The following is a 24,094-nucleotide window of genomic DNA, read 5'->3' as shown; positions in this document are numbered from 1 at the left end:
GGCGACTTGCGTGTAGACGATGATAAACTGATGACGAGGACAGCACAACAGCCAGTCCACGAGGGGAGAAAATCTCCAACGCGACCGGGAATCGAATCCGGGCCCGTTGCACGGTAGGTAAACACGTTACCACTAAGCTAAAGAGGCGGACGTGTGCCACAGCGTCGTCAGCAAACACACGTAAATTGCTGCCCAGGTCATCTATGTGCGAGTATCTAGAGAATAAAAGTGGTCCTGTCGCACTTCCCTGAGGCACTCCTGACGATACCCTTGTCTCTGATGAACACTCGCTGTCGATGACCACGTCCTTGGTTCCTTACGTTGGACTAAAACGAATAAAATAATTTCACCCATCTCCATACAGGTTCGTAACCTTGAACCTCGTACACATAGATTTGACCATTTCTGGCTGTAATTTCTTAGTAGCTATAAACATACTTTTAAGATTTATACTGAAAGACTTGGTGCACATGCAATACATAACTTCAAGTGTTATCCTAGCTATTGAAAATTCACACGCACACAATTTCAGAATTATCTATATGGGGTTAGGAATCTGCATGGCGATGTAAATATGGGTTGTGTTAAAATATTACTTTAAATTAGTTACTACGTGGTCACGTACTTTGAAGGAACTGCGTAACTACAGCGTCCCTGTTCCTTTCCTGAATTCCATGGTTAACTGCTTCCAGCAACTAAAACTAACTATGTGCTTCTGTAATCTTGGCATTGTCATTTCCATGACGTATTTTGAGATATGCAGTCTGTGGACCTATTGCTCAAACGTTACGTACACTACTGGCCACTAAAATTGCTACACCAAGAAGAAATGCAGATGATAAATGGGTATTCATTGCTCAAATATGTTATACTAGAACTGACATGTGATTACATTTTCACGCAGTTTGGGTGCGTAGATCCTGAGAGTTCAGTACCCAGAACAACCACTTCTGGCCGTAATAACGGCCTTGATACGCCTGGCCATTGAGTGAAACAGAGCTTGGATGGCGTGTACAGGTACAGCTGCCCATGCAGCTTCAATACGATACCACAATTCATCAAGAGTAGTGACTAGCGTATTGTGACGAGCCAGTTGCCCGGCCACCATTGACCAGGCGATTTCAATTGGTGAGAGATCTGGAGAATCTGGTGGCCAAGACAGCAGTTGAACATTTTCTGTATCCAGAAAGACCCGTACAGGACCTGCAACGTGCGGTCGTGCATTATCCTGCTGAAATGTAGGGTTTCGCAGTGATCGAATGAAGGGTAGAGCCACGGGTCGTAACACATCTGAAATGTAACATCCACTGTTCAAAGTGCCGTCAATTCGAACAAGAGGTGACCGAGACGTGTAACCAATGGCACCCCGTACCATCACGCCGGGTGATCCGCCAGTATGGCGATGACGAATACACGCTCCCAATGTGCGTTCACCGCGATGTCGCCAAACACGGATGCGACCATCATGATGCTGTAAACAGAACCTGGATTCATCAGAAAAAATGACGTTTAGCCATTCGTGCACCCAGGTTCGTCGTTGAGTACATCATCGCAGGCGCTCCTATCTGTGATGCAGCGTCAAGGGTAACTGCAGCCGTGGTCTCCGAGCTGATAGTCCATGCTGCTGCAAACTGCGTCGAACTGCTCGTGCAGATGATTGTTGTCTTGCAAACGTCCTCATGTGTTGACTCAGGGATCGAGACGTGGCTGCACGATCCGTTACTGCCATGCGGATAAGATGCCTGTCATCTCGACTGCTAGTGATACGAGGCCGTTGGCGTTCCGTATTACCCACCTGAACCCACCGATTCCATATTCTGCTAACAGTCATCGGATCTCGAGCAACGCGAGCAGCAATATCGCGATACGATAAACCGCAATCGCGATAGGCTACAATCCGACCTTTATCAGAGTCGGAAACGTGATGGTATGCATTTCTCCTCCTTACACGGGGCATCACAACAACGCTTCATTAGGCAACGCCGGTCAAATGCTGTTTGTGTATGAGAAATCGGTTGGAAACTTTCCTCATGTCAGCACGTTGTAGGTGTCGCCACTGGCGCCAACCTTATGTGAATGCTCTGAAAAGCTAATCATTTGCATATCACAGCATGTTCTTGCTGTCGGTAAAATTTCGCGTCTGTAGCACGTCATCTTCGTGGTGTAGCAATTTTAATGGCCAGTAGTTCAAATGGTTCAAATGGCTCTGAGCACTATGGGACTTAACAGCTGTGGTCATCAGTCCCCTAGAACTTAGAACTACTTAAACCTAACTAAGGACATCACACACATCCATGCCCGAGGCAGGATTCGAACCTGCGACCGTAGCAGTCGCGCGGTTCCGGACTGCGCGCCTAGAACCGCGAGACCACCGCGGCCGGCTGGCCAATAGTGTATGTTTTCTTGGGGAAAACGTGCGTATTTTCTGGTCATAATCACCTCTGTGTGAGCATGTTCTGGGAAGTACAGCGTCAGTGCGTGTCAAGAGGCCTGCATTGGGCGTAGCAAGCACATTATCTCCAAAACAGTCCTTTGCAAGTTGTACCGCTCCTCCGTTTCAAGACGGTATAAGCGCGGCACGTGACTTACTGCCAGCTGTATTCCCCATAGTGTATTCAGCGGTTCTGAAGCAGAGAATTCTGCAGTGGTTCATCTTTCTTTCTGTGAATGATTTGTTGTCACATCTGGGGAAAAGCTGCACAGGGTGTTATTTCTTAACGTCCTGTAACGCCTTTCAGCGAACTGATGAGGATGTTCTGGAGTATAATCGCGAGTGTCCTATGAGTTCACATAGTCGACCAGTCTGAACCGAGAGCTTATCACATTAACTTAAAAAGCGAGGACGCAAATTGTCGATACTGCTTCATTCAGTAACCACCGGCAGAACAGAATGCGACCGAGTTGATCTAGAATCTTAGGCACACGGAACGCTAGAAAATTTGTGAGGATAAAGATGCAGGTCCTTTCGGTGATGTTCAAACTCGACGATCTACAAATTGCCACTTACAGGGAACAGTGGCGTTGTCATTTTGCCGGACATATATTTGAGTGGTTTTGTTCTGGCGGTCAGATTCGTCTCCGGTAGTTTTCTAATCGTCTCTTTAGCGGTTACTGAACATTTTGCAGGGCCAGTTCTATTTTGGCCACGCTACAGTAGCTGGCGGAAACACAGCAGACTAGGATTATCGCTCGTGATGAACCAAGAGCATGCTCTCTTATCATCAACCAAACTTCCGAAACGATGTTAGCAGTTCACTAGGTCGTTTGAGAACTTTGCGATAATAGGGCCGTTACAAGTAAACGATGTTTTCCAGCCTCTTAGGTGAAGAACCAAGCACGCCTATATTTGTCGAATTTATAGCACTACTACAGTGAGAATGGAACTGTGCAAACCAGCTACCTTACTAATTGCAACGACACATCTGTCACTTTCCTACGCGGCAGTCCGCCACAGTTATTGAGAACACTTTCGTTTTATTCGGGGGAGCACTTTGAAATGCCGATTCGGCATTCCCGGTTCTGTTATGTCATTTGTTTAATTTAGAAATAGTGGTTTTAGTGCAAATGTCATCCTGTCATTTTAATGATATGGATCCCACAGTTAAATTTTTTCCTGTATTTCCTAAGGTTAGATAATCATCAGATTGGTGGAGGGAGGAACTGCGCGTCCTCTGAGCACTACAGAATTTTCAGTGATAATAATAAAATGTTTGGCAGTTTGTTAGATTAACAGGGAAATGGCCCGTTCGGATGCACTTACGAAAATAATGGAATGGGATAGCAACACACCAAACGTTTTACTACGTTATTATACGCTGCTTGTAGCACAAAAATGACTAAATAACCGGTAATGCGAACCACATACCAAATTTTTTACCTCTTTTTTATCACTATTTCCCAAGGTCGGTCACTGTAATGATTCTCATTAATGTCTCCGAAGAAAAAAAAAAAAAAACGGACGCCTAGGGAGTCACAGCTTCCTCCCGCATCAGCACTGTTACACTGCAATTCCGTAGAACATTCTCGATATGACAGTTCCCATTCAAGTCGTTGGTAACTGCAATTCCTACATGCTTAGTCGAATTGACAACCTCTAAATTTATATCATTAATAGTGTAACAAAAATTCTGTTAGTACTCATGTAGGGGCCCTCACACTTTTTATGTTCTTTTCTAAATCATTTTTACTTCGTTTTGAAATTCTGCTGATTCACTAGACAGCGGCAAGATATGCAAACAATATAAGAGGGCTGTTTAGAATGTTTTCTAAATCATTCTCCCTGTATTAATTTGCCAACAGAAGACAAATCACTTGACTTAATCGTTCCGGAGCACAGTTGGACACATAGCTGTGCAGATTCAAGATAACAATAGAACAAAGACAAAGAATCCGACAGTAACCGATTACATTTGTAATGAACATCTCGAGTATGTCACATCGTTTACATATTTAGAACTGTTTGTTACTAAAGAATACAATAGAAGACCAACGGATTGCTTTAAGAGAGGAAATAGTGCAGTCAGCAGACGATGAGGAGGGTAAAAAGACAAACCTTAGAATAAATCTTTGTATGACACAAGAGATATTTGATACAATGGACGAAAAGAAATGAAGATGGCAGAAGGAATTACAGATATCTAAAAATTGAGATTGATATGAAGTGCAAAGGAAAAATAAGGAATGACCAGAGGAAAAACGCATTGTAGTAGAAGAACGCAAGGCTATAGGAAAATTAAAGAGACATTTTGAGACAGATAACAAGCAAAAATGAGAAAGCTGAAAAATGGCAGGACTATACAGAAGGATTATACAAGGGAAACGAACTAGATAATGTTATAGAAAGCGAAGAAGTAGAAGACGAAGATGAAATGGCAGCTATGACACTGTGCGAATAATTTGACAGAGCACCGAAAGACCTAAGTGGAAATAAGGTCACTGTAGCGTACGATGTCTCCTGAGGGTTAATGAGGTCCTCGGCAGAGCCAGGCATGACAAAACTGTTCCACCTGGGGTGCAAGATATGAGACAGGCGAAAAACCCCCAGACTTAAAGAAGAATGTAGTAATTCTTATTCCAGTGAAGGCAGTCGGTGACAGGTGTGAATATTACCTATCAGTTTAATAGATCAAGTCATAAAATATTGACACCAATTATTTGCAGAGGAACGGAAAAAACTTGTGAGAGGGACGTTCTGAAAGTAAGTGTCGTCACTGTTTTTCATATGGTAACTTTATTGCAAATACATTATGGCGTTATGAACTATACACCTTGCACTATTTTTCGACATAGCCGCCACCGACATTGAGATATTTGTCGTAGCATGCAAACAGTTTGAAGAAACCAATCTGGTTAAACAGGGCGCCCTACTATGCAAGGGATTGTCGCACAGCCTGCTCCATATCAGCATTGGTTTGGAAGCGACGTGGTGAAAGTACGCCTTTCAGTGTAGGGAACAGGTGAACATCCTCTGAACGTGGAACACCAGCGACCAACCACTTGACAGGACATGACCTGTTCACCATACGTCCACGGATGACAGAGACACTACTCTCACGTGCCCATTCGTACCAGATAACATCACACATTTCCACTGGCGACGTGTGTACTCGAATAATGTCGGCACACCAGTCTGCTGTTACTCTCTCTTCTTTGGCGCTCTGCGCATGCGTCATTCCTCCTCCGCTGACGCCCTTTCGGTCGTTGAACCAGCAATGGGTTTGGATTCATATCGCATTTGTTTATGTCACCTGGTGTACGAATTTCTCTTTCAGGAACAATGACGAGACTTACTTTCGGAAAGTCCCTCGTGGAAGATCAATTTAGGTTCCGGAGAAACATAAGAAAAGGCGAGGCAGTACTGACTTATCTTGTACGACAGATGAAAAAAGGCGAACCTACTTGTATAGCATCCGTAGAGTTAGAGAAACCGTTTGACCTTGTTGACCAACGCACACTTTTTGAAATTCTGAAGTTAGCAGGTATAAAACGAGAGGTCACCTACAACTTGTACAGAAACCGATCGCCAGTTAGAGTCGAAAGACACGATAGGGAAGCAGTATTTGAGAAAGTAATGGGACAGGATTATAGCTTCCCGGGTGTTATACAATCTGTGTACTGAACAAGCGTAGTGATGAGAAGACTGCAAAGGAAATTAAAGTTCAGGAAAAATAAATGAGAACTTTAAGGCTTGCTGAAGAGATTTTAATTCTGTCAGAGACTTCAAAGGACTTGAGCGCAATGGCTAATGTTTTGAAAAGAGGTTATAAGATGAACAGGAGCAAAAGTGATAAGTATATGGGATCCATGTAACCATTGCTAATGATGCTGGCCCGCCTGCCGAGGAAGAAGCGCGCTTGGTGATGGAGTAGCACAGTCTTATGCGGTTTATCATATGCCCATGCTTGCTGATTGCGGAAATTGGTAATGCCATCTCGTGTGAACTATTTTTCACCTGTGAAAAATACCAAAGCTGGAAAGTTTGGACCTATAGCACACTGATGCAGGAACCAAGGCAGAACGTAACTCATGCAGGGTAATATACTGGCGAAAGAATGGGTACACGTCGCAAATGATAAGGAAACAACTGTGTCTCGCAATAGTCTTGGGACCCTTGCAACGCTAACGTCTGGACGTCTGGAGTTGATGCAGGAACCAAGGCAGAACGTAACTCATGCAGGGTAATATACTGGCGAAAGAATGGGTACACGTCGCAAATGATAAGGAAACAACTGTGTCTCGCAATAGTCTTGGGACCCTTGCAACGCTAACGTCTGGACGTCTGGAGTTGTAGAACTTGGTTGCATCCCTCTCAGGACAGAGTACGCAAACTTTCCTAGAGGGCAGAGACGACGATGGACACATTCAAATGTCTTCCGGTCTGGTCATCTTTGCAGTGATTGTCTATCCTAGTACAAACGCCGCCCAGCATTTCCGTCCGTCGTAACACACATGAAACGCACTTCTCACTAATCATGATTTGTCTAACCTTCAACTCAAACCTTAATACACAAACATTCGGAACGAATTGTCCTTCTGTCACGGCAAGCACCTGCGGAAAGAAAAAAGTTCCGGTGACTATCCCTGTTTTGAAGGCCTTAACTCGGAAACCCAGCATTTGCGGGACACATGTTGTAATGAACTATTTTTGTCGTCTACATATAGGGAACACGAACCGAAAATTATGCCATCTATTTTTGAAACGACCTGTATAACGTAGGTCTTGGTAGGCCCGGCGTGAAGTCGTGACCGTGGTGATGAATGTTATTGTCACAGTCGCTTTCCCCGACGTGTGACGACCTGTCATTAGCAGTCTTCTTCCCACGTGTGACAATAATCTCTAGACTTGGAGGGAAAGGGGGGGGGGGGGGAGGGAATCGTTCAGAATAATTGCAAGAGGCGAGTCAGGCAGTGGTTGGCGTTGTGTTCCACATAGGCGGCTAACCGCCGCGCCGTCTGTCTGTTTTCGGGCATCTGAAGAAGTCGGCCAAGGTTAGAAACGTATAGGATAGCGTAGACCGATACATATACCGCTCTCACCCGTCTCAGTAATCTGTTTGTTTTCTGTCAGTCTGATAGAGGAGGCCGCGTCATTCGACTAGCTGTCAGCGGGTATCATTACACACATGCGCGTCGTTGGAACTGGACAGAGCTACTGTGTGTGTGTGTGTGTGTGTGTGTGTACCTGAGAAACATGCCAAAAGCACTCATTCAAACTGCCACGGAAACGTTGAGCAATAGCACCGTTAAACATCGTCATTATGCTTCTCAAGTCGTCAAAGGAAACTCCCTGGGCAGACAATGAGAGCCAGTAAACAAACGGCGGACGGTAGACTCCATTAACAAACGATTCCCGCCTTGGAAACTGTCCATTATTAGAGGAGAAAGGAAGTCTGAAGACGTGTCTCGGAAGAATAAAGAATACAACTTTGTGTATCATGACACGTATCCATTTCAAAACGAAGAGTATAAAAGGGAAAAAATCTTTTGATGAAGTGTCTTGAAAATTTGAGTAGGTGTTTAATGAATACTTGCTTTTATGTGTTTAACGATTACTTAGTTTTCTGGAGAACTGGTTCAGAAAAAATCCTTATGAAAAAAGGATCAGATTCTTACAGCCCATTGAGAGAGTATAGTTTCGTACAGTTACGGTAAAAACATGGTAGAATTGTTTATTTGATATTCATTTCATACGTTTTGTCTATATAATGTGTGCATATTTCCGAAAAGTGCCATGTCAGATCTCCATAAGACTCCTACTAAAGAAGCTACCATCTGCCAAATACATAACAAATCGACTGAAACTTCCTGGCAGATTAAAACTGTGTGCTGGACCGAGACTCGAACTCAGGACCTTTGCCTTTAGCGGGCAACTGCTCTTTGCGCGCGAAAGGCAAAGGTCCTGAGTTCGAGTCTCGGTCCGGCACACAGTTTTAATCTGCAAGTGAACACTCATATCAGTGCACACTCCGCTGCAGAGTGAAAATCTCATTCTGGAAACAAATCGATTCTTCGTCGACAGAGTCGATACAATTGGAGCGAGTCCAACCTAGATGAACACTTTCCGAGTTTACTAGCAGTGCGTTACAGGCGATGGTCAGTCAGCAACTATGGGTTAGTAAGAATATAATGTGGCTACCGGTAACAGTAGCTGTTTTCTCTCTTTTTTCCGAGTGTAACCTCAAGTCGTACATAGTAAAACTACCAACGTTCCGGTTGTTAATGCTGGCAGTCCTTGACCCTGCTGGAGGCTGCCTGCAGTAGCGACCGAAACATCGGAAGGTTCATCACATATGACGCGGTCACATATACGGAACTATTTTATTGAAATGGTCGCCAAACACGAAAGCCGACGCTCTTACAGCTAAAAAAAAAGAAAACAGCTCTAAGCACTATAGGACTTAACATCTGAGCTCATCAGTCCCCAAGACTTAGAACTACTTAAACCTAACTAGTCTAAGGACATCACACACATCCATGCCCGAGGCATGATTCGAACCTGCGACCGTAGCAGCCGCGTGGTTCCGGACTGAAGCGCCTAGAACCGCTCGGCCACAGCGGCCGACCCACTGGGTGAGATTGACCGGTGGCGTATTTCAGGAATGCGGCGCTGGAGAGCAGCTCGTGCTACTTGTGAGGAAGGTCTTCTGTGAGCAAGCGTGGTGCAAAAGCGTTGCTGGTATTTTAGTACTAATACTGCAGAAAAAAATCACATTCTCTGTTCTGGTAAACGGAAAAATTTTATCGTGTAGTTACATAATTATATCATTAAGGCTTAGTTTGCACAATATAGACGCAGTTTTATCACCGCAAGGTTGACAAATATGTAGGCATGAAGCTGATCTACTATGGCTGTCGATGTCGCTACCCGTTGAGTGCCCACACTCCTCGAAATCGCTACCTGCGGACAGAAGTCGGGGTGGTCCATCTCTCCCTGACAGTCGGGAGACATGGACCAGTGTTAGTTGACAGATATGGACCACGTGTCTTAATGTGGGTGTGACGGAGCGCAATTAAATTTAGCTTCAAGGCATGACACACTGAATACGGCCGCAGTTCCAGATTATGCTTATTTGTCGGAAGATACGTCTTTGCCAACAAATGGAAGAGCATAAACTCACACACAGGCTAACCAACAGCTTCAAAGCTCGTCAAAACGCCTAGTGATCGAAAACACATCAAAAGTAAATAGTTAGCTGTATAAGTCAAATTTCTTCACTGACTCGATTTTGCACTTGAGTCCTTGTAAATCAAAAACGTCCAAGATTTCCACTTCAAAACTAACCACTCCTAAACCAACACAGACAAAACTTTTGGAAGAAATGTCACCTATTCCTTATATTGATAAAACCATGAATTTTAAGAGGAAGGCAGCAACTGTATCTAGTAAATTGTACCTATTGTTTTGGAGTAAAATATTTTATGGTAAAATTCTGCATTCACTACAACGTATTCCAAATAAAAATGTGTAATTTTAATTTAATCTTTTCTTCATGTATAGTCATTTTTATATGGCCTTTCTCTCTCTGTACACTGGTCTATGTCACCCATACCTGTGGTTGAGGTGCACCACTCATGTATATTTTCACTTTATCATATCTGCTGTGTATTAAGTGGGAGTGTCTCAGTAATATATTGTACTTAAGTTTGTATGAAATTCTATGCAGATAAACCGCCAGAGGTAAAAAAAGTTAAAAAAAAACACCCTAATTTTATGCTGAAGAAAAAAATAGGTCCAACTCTCCTGACTTAACCTGTTAAACCGAAAATTCTTTAAGTGAAGCCGTGAGGTTTGATCATAGCGCTTATCTGGAATAAGACCAGACGAACCGCTGGAGGATTAAATATTAACGACGCTGAGTGCTTCACCCAGCAGAACGTGGCAGAAGGTCTTCGGCGGTGACACAATCGCGCGTCAGATAAATTACATGTCACTCTTGCATAAGCCGCCAACAGCACGTTATCTGTGGTCGACAAATATCGCCGACCACTTTAATTCCACAATAACCGCCAACGGTACATTAATGACCTGCTGGAGCTGAAAGCCATACAAACAAGTTTCTTTCTATTTCGATATCTATGTCCAGTTTTATGAAAATTATTTTGCATACACATCGCATACGAAGAGTAGTTTCCGTGCATCTCCTACCACGCTTAGTACGCCGAGATGTTGTTCACCTCAAACATTTCATTTATTGTTTTTATATCAGGGACAGTGATGGAAATTCAGAAAAAGGGTATCGCGCTATGCGAGAAAGTAGCAAACAGAAAAGCATACGTCAGAGGGTGGCAAAACCCTTTCGTCCGGAGCTGAGCGAAAACTTCATCTTCAATGTGGCGAGTACATTCGGTACAGGTATACGAATTAAGTAGATAATTGTAAAACAGTGCCACAGTGTATAAGAATCATTACGTTCGAGAATGAATTAAAAGCGTCGTCTTGAGAATGGCAACTACACTCCGCATAGGTGCGTTCGCCCAGGGTGATCTGTCCAAGGGAGACTGAGCCCCCTTCAGTATCCCCTGCAGCCGGACCACCACAAGGTGCCTGAAAACCTCTGCAGGGTAAGGAGTCTACGTAAGTTCTATTGCGCAACTCACACACATTCTACAGCTTGCTGCTGCAACTATCAATGAGGGCTGACGTAGCGCTCGTATTCGAAAATGACTTTAGTCAGTTGCAATATGCTTATTGTTTGATGTTTTCCTGTGTCTGGTTAATTTGTGCTGAACATAAACTGATACTTATTACTACACTACCCGTTACTTTTTGTGATGTTTAAAGATATTTTGTTGCATGTCTGGATAAACAGACATTTTTTGCCAGGGTACATATGTATTTCATCTTGCACTTGCTTCCTCTCACGCTCTCAGCTTCCCACTTCATAGCCTCTCTTTCTTCCACCTGCGTTCCCACACTCACTTTCTTTTCCACCTGCCGACTGCGGATCTCCATCCTCTACAAGCCTCCTACACCTCCCTCTCCTCCGCCTTCTGTCTGTTCATCTCTTCGTATTTAATTGTATTGCCATCTATCTGTATGTTTTATACTTCTTATACAGCATATGTTATTGTGTTTTTATGTATTTGTTTAAACATCTGTATGAAGTATAAAATGATGTGCATTGCAATACGCTAAATAAATAAATAAATAAATAAATAGATTTCTTCATAGCCCCCTCTCTCTATCCACCCCCCTCCCTCTACCCGTCTTTGCCTCTACACACTCTCTGTCCATCTCTTCCTACACTCCCCCCCCCCCATCTCTCTTTCCCCTTCTTCTTCTCCTCCTCCTCCTCCTCCTCCTCCTCCTCCTCCTCCTCCTCCTCCTCCTCATCTCTGCCCGTCTCCTTCTTCCCCTCTCTCTGTCCATCCCCTTCTCCCCCTCTCTCTGTCCATCCCATCATGCCCTTCTTTCTCTGTCCACTGCCTACTCCACCACCTCCCTCTCTCTCTCCACCTCATCCTCCACCACTGTTCATCTCCTCTTCCCCTTTCTCCTTGTCTGTCAATCTCCTCCTAACGCTCTCTTTGTATATTATCTCCTCCCCCTCATCCTATCCATTACCTCCTCCCCTCTGTCTCTGCCTTCCTCCCTGCTCTGTCCATTCCCTATCCCCTGCATCCCCCCCTCAACATATGTCTCCTCTCTCCAACCATTCCCTCCTTCCCCCTCTCTCTGTACATCTCCTCTGCCATTTCTAACCATCCCCTCCTGCCAACCCTCTCTCTGCTCATACCTCTCTATCCATCTCCTCCTGTCCCCTCTCTGTGTTCACACCCTCTTCTATCCATCTCAACCATCACCCAGTTGTGCAGACGATACTACTGCAACACAGCGTACCGAGCAGGGTAGCACAGTGGTTAGCACACTGGACTCGCATTCAGGAGAATGATACTTCAAACCCACGTCCGGCCGTCCTGATTTAGGCTTTCAGCGATTTCCCTAAACTGCTTGAGGTAAATGCCAGGACGGTTCTTTCTAAAGGGCACGTACCCTTTCCTTCTCCATCCTTCCCTAATCCCAGCTTGTGCTCCATCTCTAATGACCTCATTGTCCACGGGATGTTAAACACTAATCTCCCTCCTCATCCAACACAACATGCCTCTCGTGCAGGGCAGCCTAGATATCGGGGGCTGGAAAATCGTTCCTTGCCCCTGACTTCAGGCTGCCCTGGAAATCAGATCGATAAGGCAGGCCAGTTCTACAGGAGGGACAAAAAAACACTTTTTTGCGCATGTCTCTGCACTAACAATACTGTAACTCGTGAAGTTTGCTGTTTGTGTGCCAAATTTGGTAGAAATAGGTACATGGGTTTGGGAAAATATCCGACATACATACATATATACACATGTGATACAATCATTCAATGAAAAGTTACGACCTGCTTTAGTTTCTAGATAAAATTCTTGTATGTGTGCCAGCAATGAAAAATAAATGTCTGGAGTTCTTAGAGCCAAGTTAGGCCATTCAAACAGGAAATTGGTGTTCGCCCGTACACTCTATTTGTGAGATACACAGCTAAATCGGGTGTGGAGATGGGGAGTCGTTGTTACCTGATTCTTTATTTTGAGCTTCCCTTTTGCCTTTGAAGTGGCCTAACTACTGCCACTGGCTGCTGTTCCAGAGATGCCCTCACCCCGAGAATCTCCGCCAGAGGAGGCAGCCACCCCCGCATGCAGTGACCGTGCCACGCCCCCGCCAGAGGCGGACGCCGACCCAGACGACGGGCGTCTCTTCAATGCCACCACCCGAAATGCCAGGGGAGCCGCTGACAACCACAGGTAAGTCTAGCTACTGGCCAGTAGAGAGGGAGAAATTCACATTATCCTTTTCATTTACGAAATCAGCTATAGCGGTCAGTCAGATTCGTGTGAATATTAAAATTTTTCTGGCGACGTTTCGGCATTGCAGCCGTTCGTTCTGCACCACACGTCACGAGCTCTCAACTAGGCACCTGCCAGCCATCTTCATGTGACTCATCAAATCCTGAAGAAGACTTCCCCCCTCCAGTAACTCATCAGCGCGCTGTGTGTATTCTGTGCATGGACTAAGACAGAGGGCCGGCCGCGGTGGCCGTGCGGTTCTGGCGCTGCAGTCCGGAACCGCGGGACTGCTACGGTCGCAGGTTCGAATCCTGCCTCGGGCATGGATGTGTGTGATGTCCTTAGGTTAGTTAGGTTTAAGTAGTTCTAAGTTCTAGGGGACTTATGACCTAAGATGTTGAGTCCCATAGTGCTCAGAGCCATTTGAACTAAGACAGAGGGACCGCAGTACACAGGAAGCAGCGCCCTCGCTGACGGAAATGCAGAACCCAACTGTCCTCATGGTTGCTGCTCGCCGTGGCCATCGGCTCACCCTGTCATTTGGAACAAATAGTGGAAATTATGGGATGACATGCATTATCCAAGTAGCACCTGGTATCACTGTTCATCAGATTTTCAAATGGTTCAAATGACTCTGAGCACTATGGGACTTAACTGCTGAGGTCATCAGTCGCCTAGAACTTAGAACTACTTAAAGCTAACTAACCTAAGGACATCACACACATCCACGTCCGAGGCAGGATTCGAACCTGCGACCGTAGCGGTCGCGCGGTCCTAGACTGAAGCGCCTAGAACCGCTCGGCCACACCGGCCGGCTCATTAGATTTTCTGCCATGTATATTTCCATCGGCTCTTCAATATTGAAGTCATAAAAAGATGTTTCTGTAGCCATAAATTAATGGAAACTAGAGGTTCTGCGTCACCTCAGGTCCATTCATAACAACATTCAAATCACTATGGAAATAGAAAAAGATGGCTGTCTGTCTTTTTTGTATGTTTCGATTAGGCAGAGTATTAAAGGACCTGATCAAAATCAAAAGCAAGTTTAAATCTAATCATGGCATCCTTAATTCAGATGACTTAGGGAAGAAGTTAAAGACATGCAAACCCCTAGTGCGCCGGCCTGAGTGGGCGAGCGGTTCTAGGCGCTACAGTCTGGAACCGCGCGACCGCTACGGTCGCAGGTTCGAATCCTGCCTCGGGCATGGATGTGTGTGATGTCCTTAGGTTATTAGGTTTAAGTAGTTCTAAGTTCTAGGGGACTGATGACCTCAGATGTTAAGTCCCATAGTGCTCAGAGCCATTTGAACCATGCTGTCTCCATAACTACGAAAGTGCTGTCGCTGCAAGAATTTGTGCACGAACTGACCTCTCAATTATAAAAAATGGTTCAAATGGCTCTGAGCACTATGCGACTTAACTTCTGAGGTCATCAGTCGCCTAGAACTTAGAACTAATTAAACCTAACTAACCTGAGGACATCACACACATCCATGCCAGAGGCAGGATTCGAACCTGCGACCGTAGCGGTCACGCGGTTCCAGACTGAAGCGCCTTTAACCGCACGGCCACACCGGCCGGCTCCTCTCAATTATATCCCATACATACTCGGTGGTATTCTTCAGGCGATGCGGGTGTCCAAATCATTCGCTGGAATTGTCCAAAATATTCTTCAAATTAATCATGAACAACTGTGGCCTGGTGCATTGACATTCATAAAAATTCCATCGTTGTTTGGCAACAAGAAGGCCACCATGAATGGCTCCAAATGGTCACCAAGTAGCCGAACATAAGCATTTGCAGTCAACAAGTTCCATGCAAACACAGCCCACACAGATATGTAGCCACCACCAGTTTGCACATTGCCTTGTTGGGAACTTGGCTTCTTGAGATGTGCGCAATACTCGGACTCTACAATCGGCTCTTATGAACTGAAATCGGTAGTCGTCTAACCAGGCTACGGTTTTCCAGTCCGTCTGGGTCCAATCGGTGGGATCACCAGCATAGGCGAGGCGCTCCAGACATCGTCGTGCTGTTAGCAAAGGCACTCGCGTCTGTCTTCTACTGCCACAGCACATTAACACCAAATTTCGCCACGCTGTCCCAGCGGGTACGTTCGTTGTAAGCTCCACATTGATTTCTGCTTCATTTCACGCAGTGCTGCTTGTCTGTTAGCACTGACAACTCTATGAAAAGGCGCTCCTCTCGGTCGTTAAGTAGAAGCCCTGACTGGAGGTAATGTAGCGCCTGCAATTTGGTTTACTCTGCTCTGACACTGTGGATCTGAGTACTGAATTACCTAGCGTTTTCGAAAATGGAATGTCCCACTACCATTCCGCGTCCAAAGTGTTGCATCCCGTCGTGCGGCCATAATCGTGTCGGAAACCTTTCCACATAAATCGTCTGAGTATAAATGACAGATCCGGCCAATGCGCCGCCCTTTTATACCTTGTGTACACGATACTACCACCGTATGTATATTTTGATATCGCTAACCCATGACTTTTGTCACCTCAGTGTACACTGCCGGACAACAGATGTGAAACAATCAGAAGAGGAGATGCATACGAAATGAAACTTCAAGAGTTGACAGGATAATTTTTGTTATTTCAGTGAATACAAAATCGAGTCAAATTTACAAAGAACTTATCAGTATGAGCTCTCTTAGCAGTATGACGTTGCAACCCGTCTTGTATCGGTCTTTGTACGGATTGGATTGGGAATTGTCTCACAAAGTCGCTGTACCCTTTCCAGAGGCACGCTGGCCCACACCTCTTGTACTTATTCCTTCATGTCCTGAATACTGGCAGTGAGACAGAGCTGACGTCCGAGGTCGTCCCACACGTTATGTCGTGGGCAGATCTTGCGATCTTGCTAGCTACTGGATTACCTCAGTGTCAAGCAGAAAGCTCAAAAGCACGTGTCTCATGCGTGGACGAGCGTTTCCCTGTTGAGACATGGCATCACGATAGTGTGGCATGCCATGTAACTTGTGAGGATGCAGGATCTCCATATACGTGCTGCCGTACCTTCCAAGTTCCCTCGATCACTTCCACTCGTGACCCGAAGTCATATTCAATGGCTCCCCACACAATGGCGCCGAGAGTAACACCGTTGTGCCACTCTAAAGCATACGAAGAATGAATGGCAGACGTAGTCCCAGTCGATGGTCATCCGGGTAGGACTGAACCATGATTCATCACTGAACACAATACGACGCCACACATCAGCAGTCCATGCTCCCGAGCCAGGGCACCACCCCAAACACAGCCGTACGTGTTGTGGTGTTACCATCAGCCTAAGCATGGGTCGGTAATACTGTAATCCGCTGCCACTAGTGTCCAAACTAGTGCTGTGGGATGTTGCAGGGAGTCCACAACTTGGTCTCAGAGGGTAGGCACAGATGGGAATGGGTCACCAGGAGTTTGGTGCACAACACGGCGATCCCCCTTGCAGTCGACCACCACCGCGAGTATGCCTGCCCTCACACGCCATGCAGTCCAACATTGGGCCACTGTCACATCCGAATGCCACACCAATCTGGATATTGCACGATTTGATCAGCTGTTCAAATGCAGCCTACAATAAAGCGCCCTCCAAACTGTGTTAGGTGATAATAATGCTGCCTCACATGAGTACGAGGCATATCCATGTGATCACTGAACATCTAACGCTGCACGCTCTTGTCCGAATGCCACACCAATCTGGATATTGCACGATTTGATCAGCTGTTCAAATGCAGCCTACAATAAAGCGCCCTCCAAACTGTGTTAGGTGATAATGCTGCCTCACATGAGTACGAGGCATATCCATGTGATCACTGAACATCTAACGCTGCACGCTCTTGTATACCATACCAGGACTAATGCACTGGGGCGGCTGTTCTATCTGTCACAAAGAATTGCAACTCTAATCATTTACATGTGTACATGTACAATGTTACATTGGCGTCCGACCATGAATCCTGGGTGATTCACTTTATTTTGAGGCAGTGTAAAACGGCCAAGAAAATCTGTGCACTTTAAGGTAGGCAACCCAACTTACCTCATCCATCTCGGCTGCAGGTGATGTAGGCTCGGTTGCGTGTTTTAAGGTGCATGACATATTTTCAGGCCAGTTCCCTGTTGCTCACACTGTATTTGATGAGGCATGTTTTCTGTCACAACTGTCAGATGCCTGCATTGTCACACAGAGATTTGCGACATTTCACACCAAGCAACCAGTGGCACAACTGAGGCGACGAGCGCCCAGAACAGACATCGTTTTTATGCCTGATCCTGTCATCAGTCAGTTTCATATCGCTAATTAGCTTGTTTCTTCTTCTATTTTATTCTTTATTTTTTTTTCTTTATTGAAATTCAATTCCCCATCCGGGGCGGGCTGACGGCAGTATCTTTTATTGAGACCACACATTTTTAAAACGCAATTAAACATTGCAACATTTGAGTAACTTCTTTTTGTACGATAAAATTCAACACATGCAACAACAACCAGTTCAACAGCGTCGCATTGCTTGGAACAGTAACTGGATGTCACCTCCACTGCTCATTGCCAGTTAATGTAAAGCCGTTAGAAATGAAACAACTAATATAAAACATATCTTTTACACTTTCGCCTCCTTAGTGCACCTGGCATAACGACAGTGGCTCCATCTAGTAGCCGATAACTAGAAATAAGCACTGGAACTGTTGCTCATCGTAGTCTAAACTGAATCAAAAATGTTCAAATGTGTGTGAAATCTTATGGGACTTAACTGCTAAGGTCATTAGTTCCTAGTTGCACACTACTTAACCTAAATTATCCTAAGGACAGACACACACACACCCATGCCCGAGGGAAGACTCTAACCTCCGCCGGGACCAGCCGCACAGTTCATGACTGTAGCACCTGAGACCGCTCGGCTAATCCCGCGCGGCTAAACTGAATCGGCTTATGATTTCTTTTGATACACCACCGCCTCTATTTCATTTTAGTGCCGTCTAATACTTTCTTCTTCTTCCTCTTCTTGCTACCTCTCCCTCCCTTTTGCCCTTTTCTTCTGCCCTTCTTCACTTTTATCGCGTGGCACTGTAAGATGACCCCGCGCTATTGGCGGCATTGCTAACTCTACATCCTGTCACGGCGCAAGGCACTGTCGCGTATTCGTTTTGCGGCCAACTAAAGAAATATTGCTGTCCACAGTTCTCCTTTCCAATCAATTCGGTATCCTCAACATTTCGACAATCGTCTTCGATCCATTTCGCAGAAACTACGTATCTACAGAGAAGTAATTTTGCGTGTTCGCTCTTGTCGTCTTGCCGATATTTAAAGCAGGTCTGGGCATCGTAACAACGAAGTGCACAGTGTTGGGGGAAACTATTACAGGAGGAAGAGGGGCTAGGGCAAGCAAAGCGGCCCCGCCGTCCTCGAACTTTATCGGCGGGAAGAAGATTTATTGGGAGGTGCGGGACCGCCTCTCTGAAAAGCTCATAGATAATAAGACGTTGCGTTAACTTAACACAAGCAGTAAGTTTTGTTATGTTAAGCTTTCAGATACCGTTACTTTACTGTAGCTGTACAGAATGGATCAAATTAAAAACTTCCTCTGTATTTTTGAACATCATCCCCACTCATCAGCTGAGTACCTAACTCATTCAGCTATTACTGCGAAAAAGGTGTTCAAACGCAAATATCTTCCAAAACAAGGAAAGCGAGTGATGTGGCGCGATAGTAAGAAGAAAGAAGAAAGAAAGAAACTGCACTCGCATCTGGGAGGACGGCGGTTCTAACAGCCTTCCGGTCATCCAGATCTGGGTTTTCCGTGGTTTCTTTTATTGGCTTAAGGTAACCGGCGGGGTAATGCCTTCGGAGAGAACGTGGCTGGCCTCTTTAGAAAACGTGACTGACCTCTTTCTCGTGCTTCCCCGCTGAGACCTTGTGGTGCATCTCTAACAGCCTCCACGTCGAACTGAGTCACACCCTAATAGTCTTGTTATTGACTCTTGAAGTTTTCCCGGCGTATCGAATATTCCACAAGATGTCGGGATTGCAGCCGGATCTCATCGACTTCTTTCCACGATATTTCGGCTGATACTGTCAAACACTCGCCTGAAGATGGCTGTAAGGTTGTCAGCCGAAATATCGTGGAAAGAAGTCGATGAGATCCGGCTGCAATCCCGACATCTTGTGGAATAGTCTTGTTATTCTTACTTTTAACCAGTGGAACAATCCGACCTGGAGCAGATCCTCGTACTGAAGCAGTACTCGCAATTAGTCGCGCAAGTGATGTGTATGCGGTCTCCTTTACAGATGAGCTGCACTTTCCTAGAATTCTCTCAGTAAACCGAAGTGGGCGGTTCAGCTACCCCACAAAGCGTGTCCGTTTGCAACGTCATGCCTATACATTTAAACGACGTGGCTGTGTCAAGCAGCACACCACTAATAATACAGTAATCGAACAATACAGCATTGTTTTTCCTACTTATCTGCATTCTTACGTTGTTTCACTCTTAGATCGAGCTGCCACTCATCACAGCAAATGGAAATTCTAGTCAAATCTTCCTATACCCCTACAATTACTCAGCGATAACACTTATGTCTTGATTGAAATATAAGTAACTGGTGCAGTGTTCATTATTTAAATCATGAATGACACAGTTGCAGACTTTCCCAAAACATCTAATACGATGCACGAAATTAACACTAAAGTCTGTTGACATTAAAAACCTGCAATGTGTTAAAATACGCTTTAAAAGTGACAGAACAGTGCAATCTCTAGTCAAAATCGGTTACAAATGATTTAGTATGTGTAATGATGTCAGAAGTTCATTGACAGGATTTAGCCGTTCAGTTATCATATCCGAACATTTCGTAAACAGAAAACAACACCTGGGAACAGGCACGTGGTACTATCAGTTGCTTAATGGACGACACTTGTACAGAGACAAAAGAGAAACGTTATCCGGGTAGCCAGAGATTAGGGACCATAAATCCACAGACTTATTCCGTCAGATAAACTCACTTCTCAGAAGTGTTTTCATTGAGCGACTTTTTTTTACGTCTGCGAACAGTAAAGCGTTCCCACGTACTCTGCATTCAGCTGCAGCCTTATCGGGGAAGATTTTTTGGCTAAAACGTTCAGTTTAGACACTTTAATCTCTTCGAATACAAGCCATTGGTCTGAAGTCCAACAATTACCCCCGCGCAACTCACTGCAATGTTGTCTACAATACATTTTTCTGTGGTTAGTTTAGCATTCTTCACAAAGAAAATGTTAGAATTTCTGGAGAGAGACTCAAGGAGTGTAACAGCACGTTATCCTAGCAACGGCCCACACAGCCAAGTAGTAAACTCAGAAACATGAGGCAAAATTAAACTCTAGTTACGTTACACACATGGCGTGAACGTGCCTCGTTTAAAGTTAAGATTATCCTTAAAACTAGTAAATTAAGGAACGAGTCAAGTGATAAGAACAATCTTAAAGTATCATCAAAGATCCTGTTACAAATCCTAATGAATGTGTAAACACACGTACAGGCTTCATAGCTTAAAAAGCTTAGAGTAAATTGGAGTTCTCCATGTAGTGTTTTATCCCTTTGTTGTTCACATTTTACACACTCCAGTCAAAATGCAGGATACCATTTCCAACAGTACAGTAATCACAATTCGGAGAGGGTGTTAACGTTACTAGATGTTTTGAAGGTCATCTAGTACGCTATTAATCTGTCAACGGAGTAAGCTTCCTTCCGCTTTGCGGCTGAAGTCATCACTACGTAACGATTACCATTCTTTTTTAGTATTATATATATATATATCAGCCTTCTGAGTGCGTGACGAATATTACAGTAGGTGCGAGTTATTTGTACGTTTTTGGCAATCTGGTTAGCCCGTTCGCTGCCACTTACGCCGATGTGGCTCGATATCCAAGGATAACAGATCGATTTATGGAGATCTTTCGAAAGCAAAATTTATTTAATGACAAGTTTCGAATGTCAAGCATCCATTTTCAGGATTCAGTTAACGGTCTATTTACTCTGAGGGAGATGCTATATATGTAAAGGGCCAAGGGAAAAAAAACCCTGCGATAGTCTGGTCGGGTAGTAAAAGCAGTAGCGCTTTTGTTGCCATCTGCGACAGATCATGCAGGGGTAGAGTGGTTGCTAGTTTTGGGTATTGTGCAGTGCTCGGTACCGTTGTCATTACTTAGGTCGTCATAAAGAGCTTCAGTCCTTTCGAGGAGGGGTACTGCTGGGCTGGATACCTGTCTAGCCTCCTGACCCAGCTGCAGCGTCTGTACCTGTAACAAGCCAAGACTGTCATATAAGTGCTCGACTGGTCATAAATCGATCACTGTTTAAGGGTTTTGGTTGGGTTTGTTTGCGTTTAGTATTCAATACGGCTTCCCTGCATTGCCGGTACCGACCGAGATGGCGCAGTTGTTAGCACACTGGACCCTCATTCGGGAGGACGGCGGTTCAATCCCGCGTCCGGCCATCCTGGTGTAGGTTTTCCGTGATTTCCCTAAATCGCTTCAGGCAAATGCCGGGATGGTTCCTTTGAAAGGGCACGGCCGACTTCCTTCCCTAATCCGATGAAACCGATAATCTCGCTGTTTGGTCTCCTCCCCCAAACAACCCGATCCAACCCATTGCCGGTAGATCGGCTAGTTTACACCTGGCAGTGCCAGTTAATTTTGCTGTGCTGCAGAGGTTCATCATTATTTGTTATGTTTGTGTGTTGGTGTTATCGATAGGAGGTTAACTGTCCCTAAGTAGTAGTATTTTAGGGCGGTTGTCTAGTGCCCTAGCCGGGTTTATATCTCGCACGTAACAGCAGGGATTGCAATATGACACAGCATTCAAAATAATTTACAGTATAAACCTGCATCTAAAATTTTAGTGCCGTGCTGATAACAAAAAAAAATCATCTTTTCTTGTGCCTTTGTCCCGTGTCGGCATGGTTTTAACAGTTTTTGCACCTTTAATTTAAGGGGTTGCCGGATGCCCCTCCCATGCCACCCCGGTTTGCGTATCGTGCAAGTGAGGCAGAACTTGGCTACCAGCCCGGTACTCACTTGCTAGGGCGTGGGAAACCGCCTAACAGCCGCATTCGGGCTGGCCGGCACCCCGACATACGCCGTTAATCAGCTGGCGGATTCGACGCGGCGCAAGAGAACCTCCACGTCTCAGAAGCGGCGCATTAGCATGCACGGCCATCCGGGTGGGTGTACTCATAACAAAAAAAAGGTAATGACGGATGTAAATCGCTGGTAAGACAGTATAAACAGTTATGTCGATCGTCCATTCAGAAATTAAATACTAGCTCCTTCTTCTTGTGATGGCTCTGGTACGTAAAGAGGTCATTACTGTGGACTTGATTGGTAGGAAGGACACAGCACGTCGTCTTTGGCGCAGAGTCGAGAGATGTGGAAGAACTTCGGGCCTGCCCCGGGGGAGTATTCTGGGGTTCTCGTTACGGCACATTAAAGACCTGAGATGCAAGATTAGTAATAACCTCACACTTTTGTAAATGATGCAGTGACCTATGATGGAGTACGGTCAGAGAAAATATGCAAAAACATTCAGTCGTTCCTTGATAAGATTTCAGTCTGGTACAAAGATTGGCAAGTTATCGTAATTAAGACATGTTACTTTCTGAACCTCAGAACACTAAATATCGTAACATCCTGAGACTACAATAACAATGAGTCACAGCTGGAATTGGCCGACTCATAAAGGAAGCTGGGAGAATTTGTATGGGTATGAAATGGAATAATCACATATCCTCAAGCCGGCCGCTGTGGCCGAGCGGTTCTAAGCGCTTCAGTCTGGAACCGCGCGACCGCTAAGGTCTCAGGTTCGAATCCTGCGTCGGGCACGGATGTGTGTGATGTCCTTAGGTTAGTTAGGTTTAAGTAGTTCTAAGTTCTAGAGGACTGATGACCTCAGATGTTAAGTCCCATAGTGCTCAGAGCCTTTTGAACCATTTGAACATATCCTCAGTCGTAGATAAATCAGGTGGCAGACTTCGTACAAGTGGGTAGAATACTGGGAAAATGTTCAGTCTACATAGGATGTTGATTACAAAACTCTCGTGGGACCCGTCACAGAACATAGCTCAACAGTGTGCGACGTGTGCCAAATATTACTAATGGGGGGGGGGGGGGGGGTAGAGAACGTACGCAAACGCAAATGACAGCATGGATGGGGATAGGTTCTTTTTACTTGTAGAGAAGCATCACGTAGACGCTAGATAGCCTGCAACAGCAATCTGTCCCATGAAAGCCTCCTTACCAAGTCACAAGAACCTCTGCTAAGTGAGGAATCTAGAAATATACCAGGGGCAGTCAAATGAAAACGAGACATGGGAAAAAATAACTACAAAAGTAATAACTTCAAAAGTAATCGCCATAATTGTTAATGCATTTATCCCACCGTCACACTAGACAGTCAGTGCCTTACGGAGAAATATGTACACTTGCCTGTGGAACAATGACTGTATCCAGCTGTGCACCCCTTGGACCACGCAAATCGACGACCACGAATGTATTTCTTCAGGACTCCAAAAAAGGTTGAAATTGCATGGAGAGAGATTTGCACTGTATGGAGGATGTGTGAGGACTTCCCAGCGAAACTTCTGCAGCGTAGTCGAAACAACCTCGGCAGCACGTGGGCAGGCATTATCCTGCTAAAGAATCTGCCGTCCGTCAACGTTCCTGGGGTACCGGACTCGACATGGACACTGTGTAAAAACTGAAGGGCGCCATAAACTTCAAACGCCCAGGAATGTTGAC

The 24,094-nt window shown here is 45.2% G+C and overlaps 1 protein-coding gene across 1 annotated transcript in view; it reads left to right on the top strand.

Moving 5' to 3' along the window:
* LOC124712096 (calcium release-activated calcium channel protein 1-like) overlaps window positions 1–24,094 on the top strand; it is a 132,695-nt gene that overhangs the window by 19,859 nt on the left and 88,742 nt on the right. Inside the window, exon 2 of the mRNA XM_047242393.1 lies at window positions 13,125–13,281. Coding sequence (XP_047098349.1) covers window positions 13,127–13,281 — 155 coding nt within the window. The 5' untranslated portion in view covers window positions 13,125–13,126. The remainder of the gene's footprint in view (window positions 1–13,124; window positions 13,282–24,094) is intronic.

The sequence above is a fragment of the Schistocerca piceifrons genome, chromosome 8, assembly GCF_021461385.2.
Source record: "Schistocerca piceifrons isolate TAMUIC-IGC-003096 chromosome 8, iqSchPice1.1, whole genome shotgun sequence".
NCBI classification, from domain to species: domain Eukaryota; kingdom Metazoa; phylum Arthropoda; class Insecta; order Orthoptera; family Acrididae; genus Schistocerca; species Schistocerca piceifrons.
Note: the sequence above shows the minus strand (reverse complement) of the source record. Positions and strands in the feature narration are given on the sequence as shown.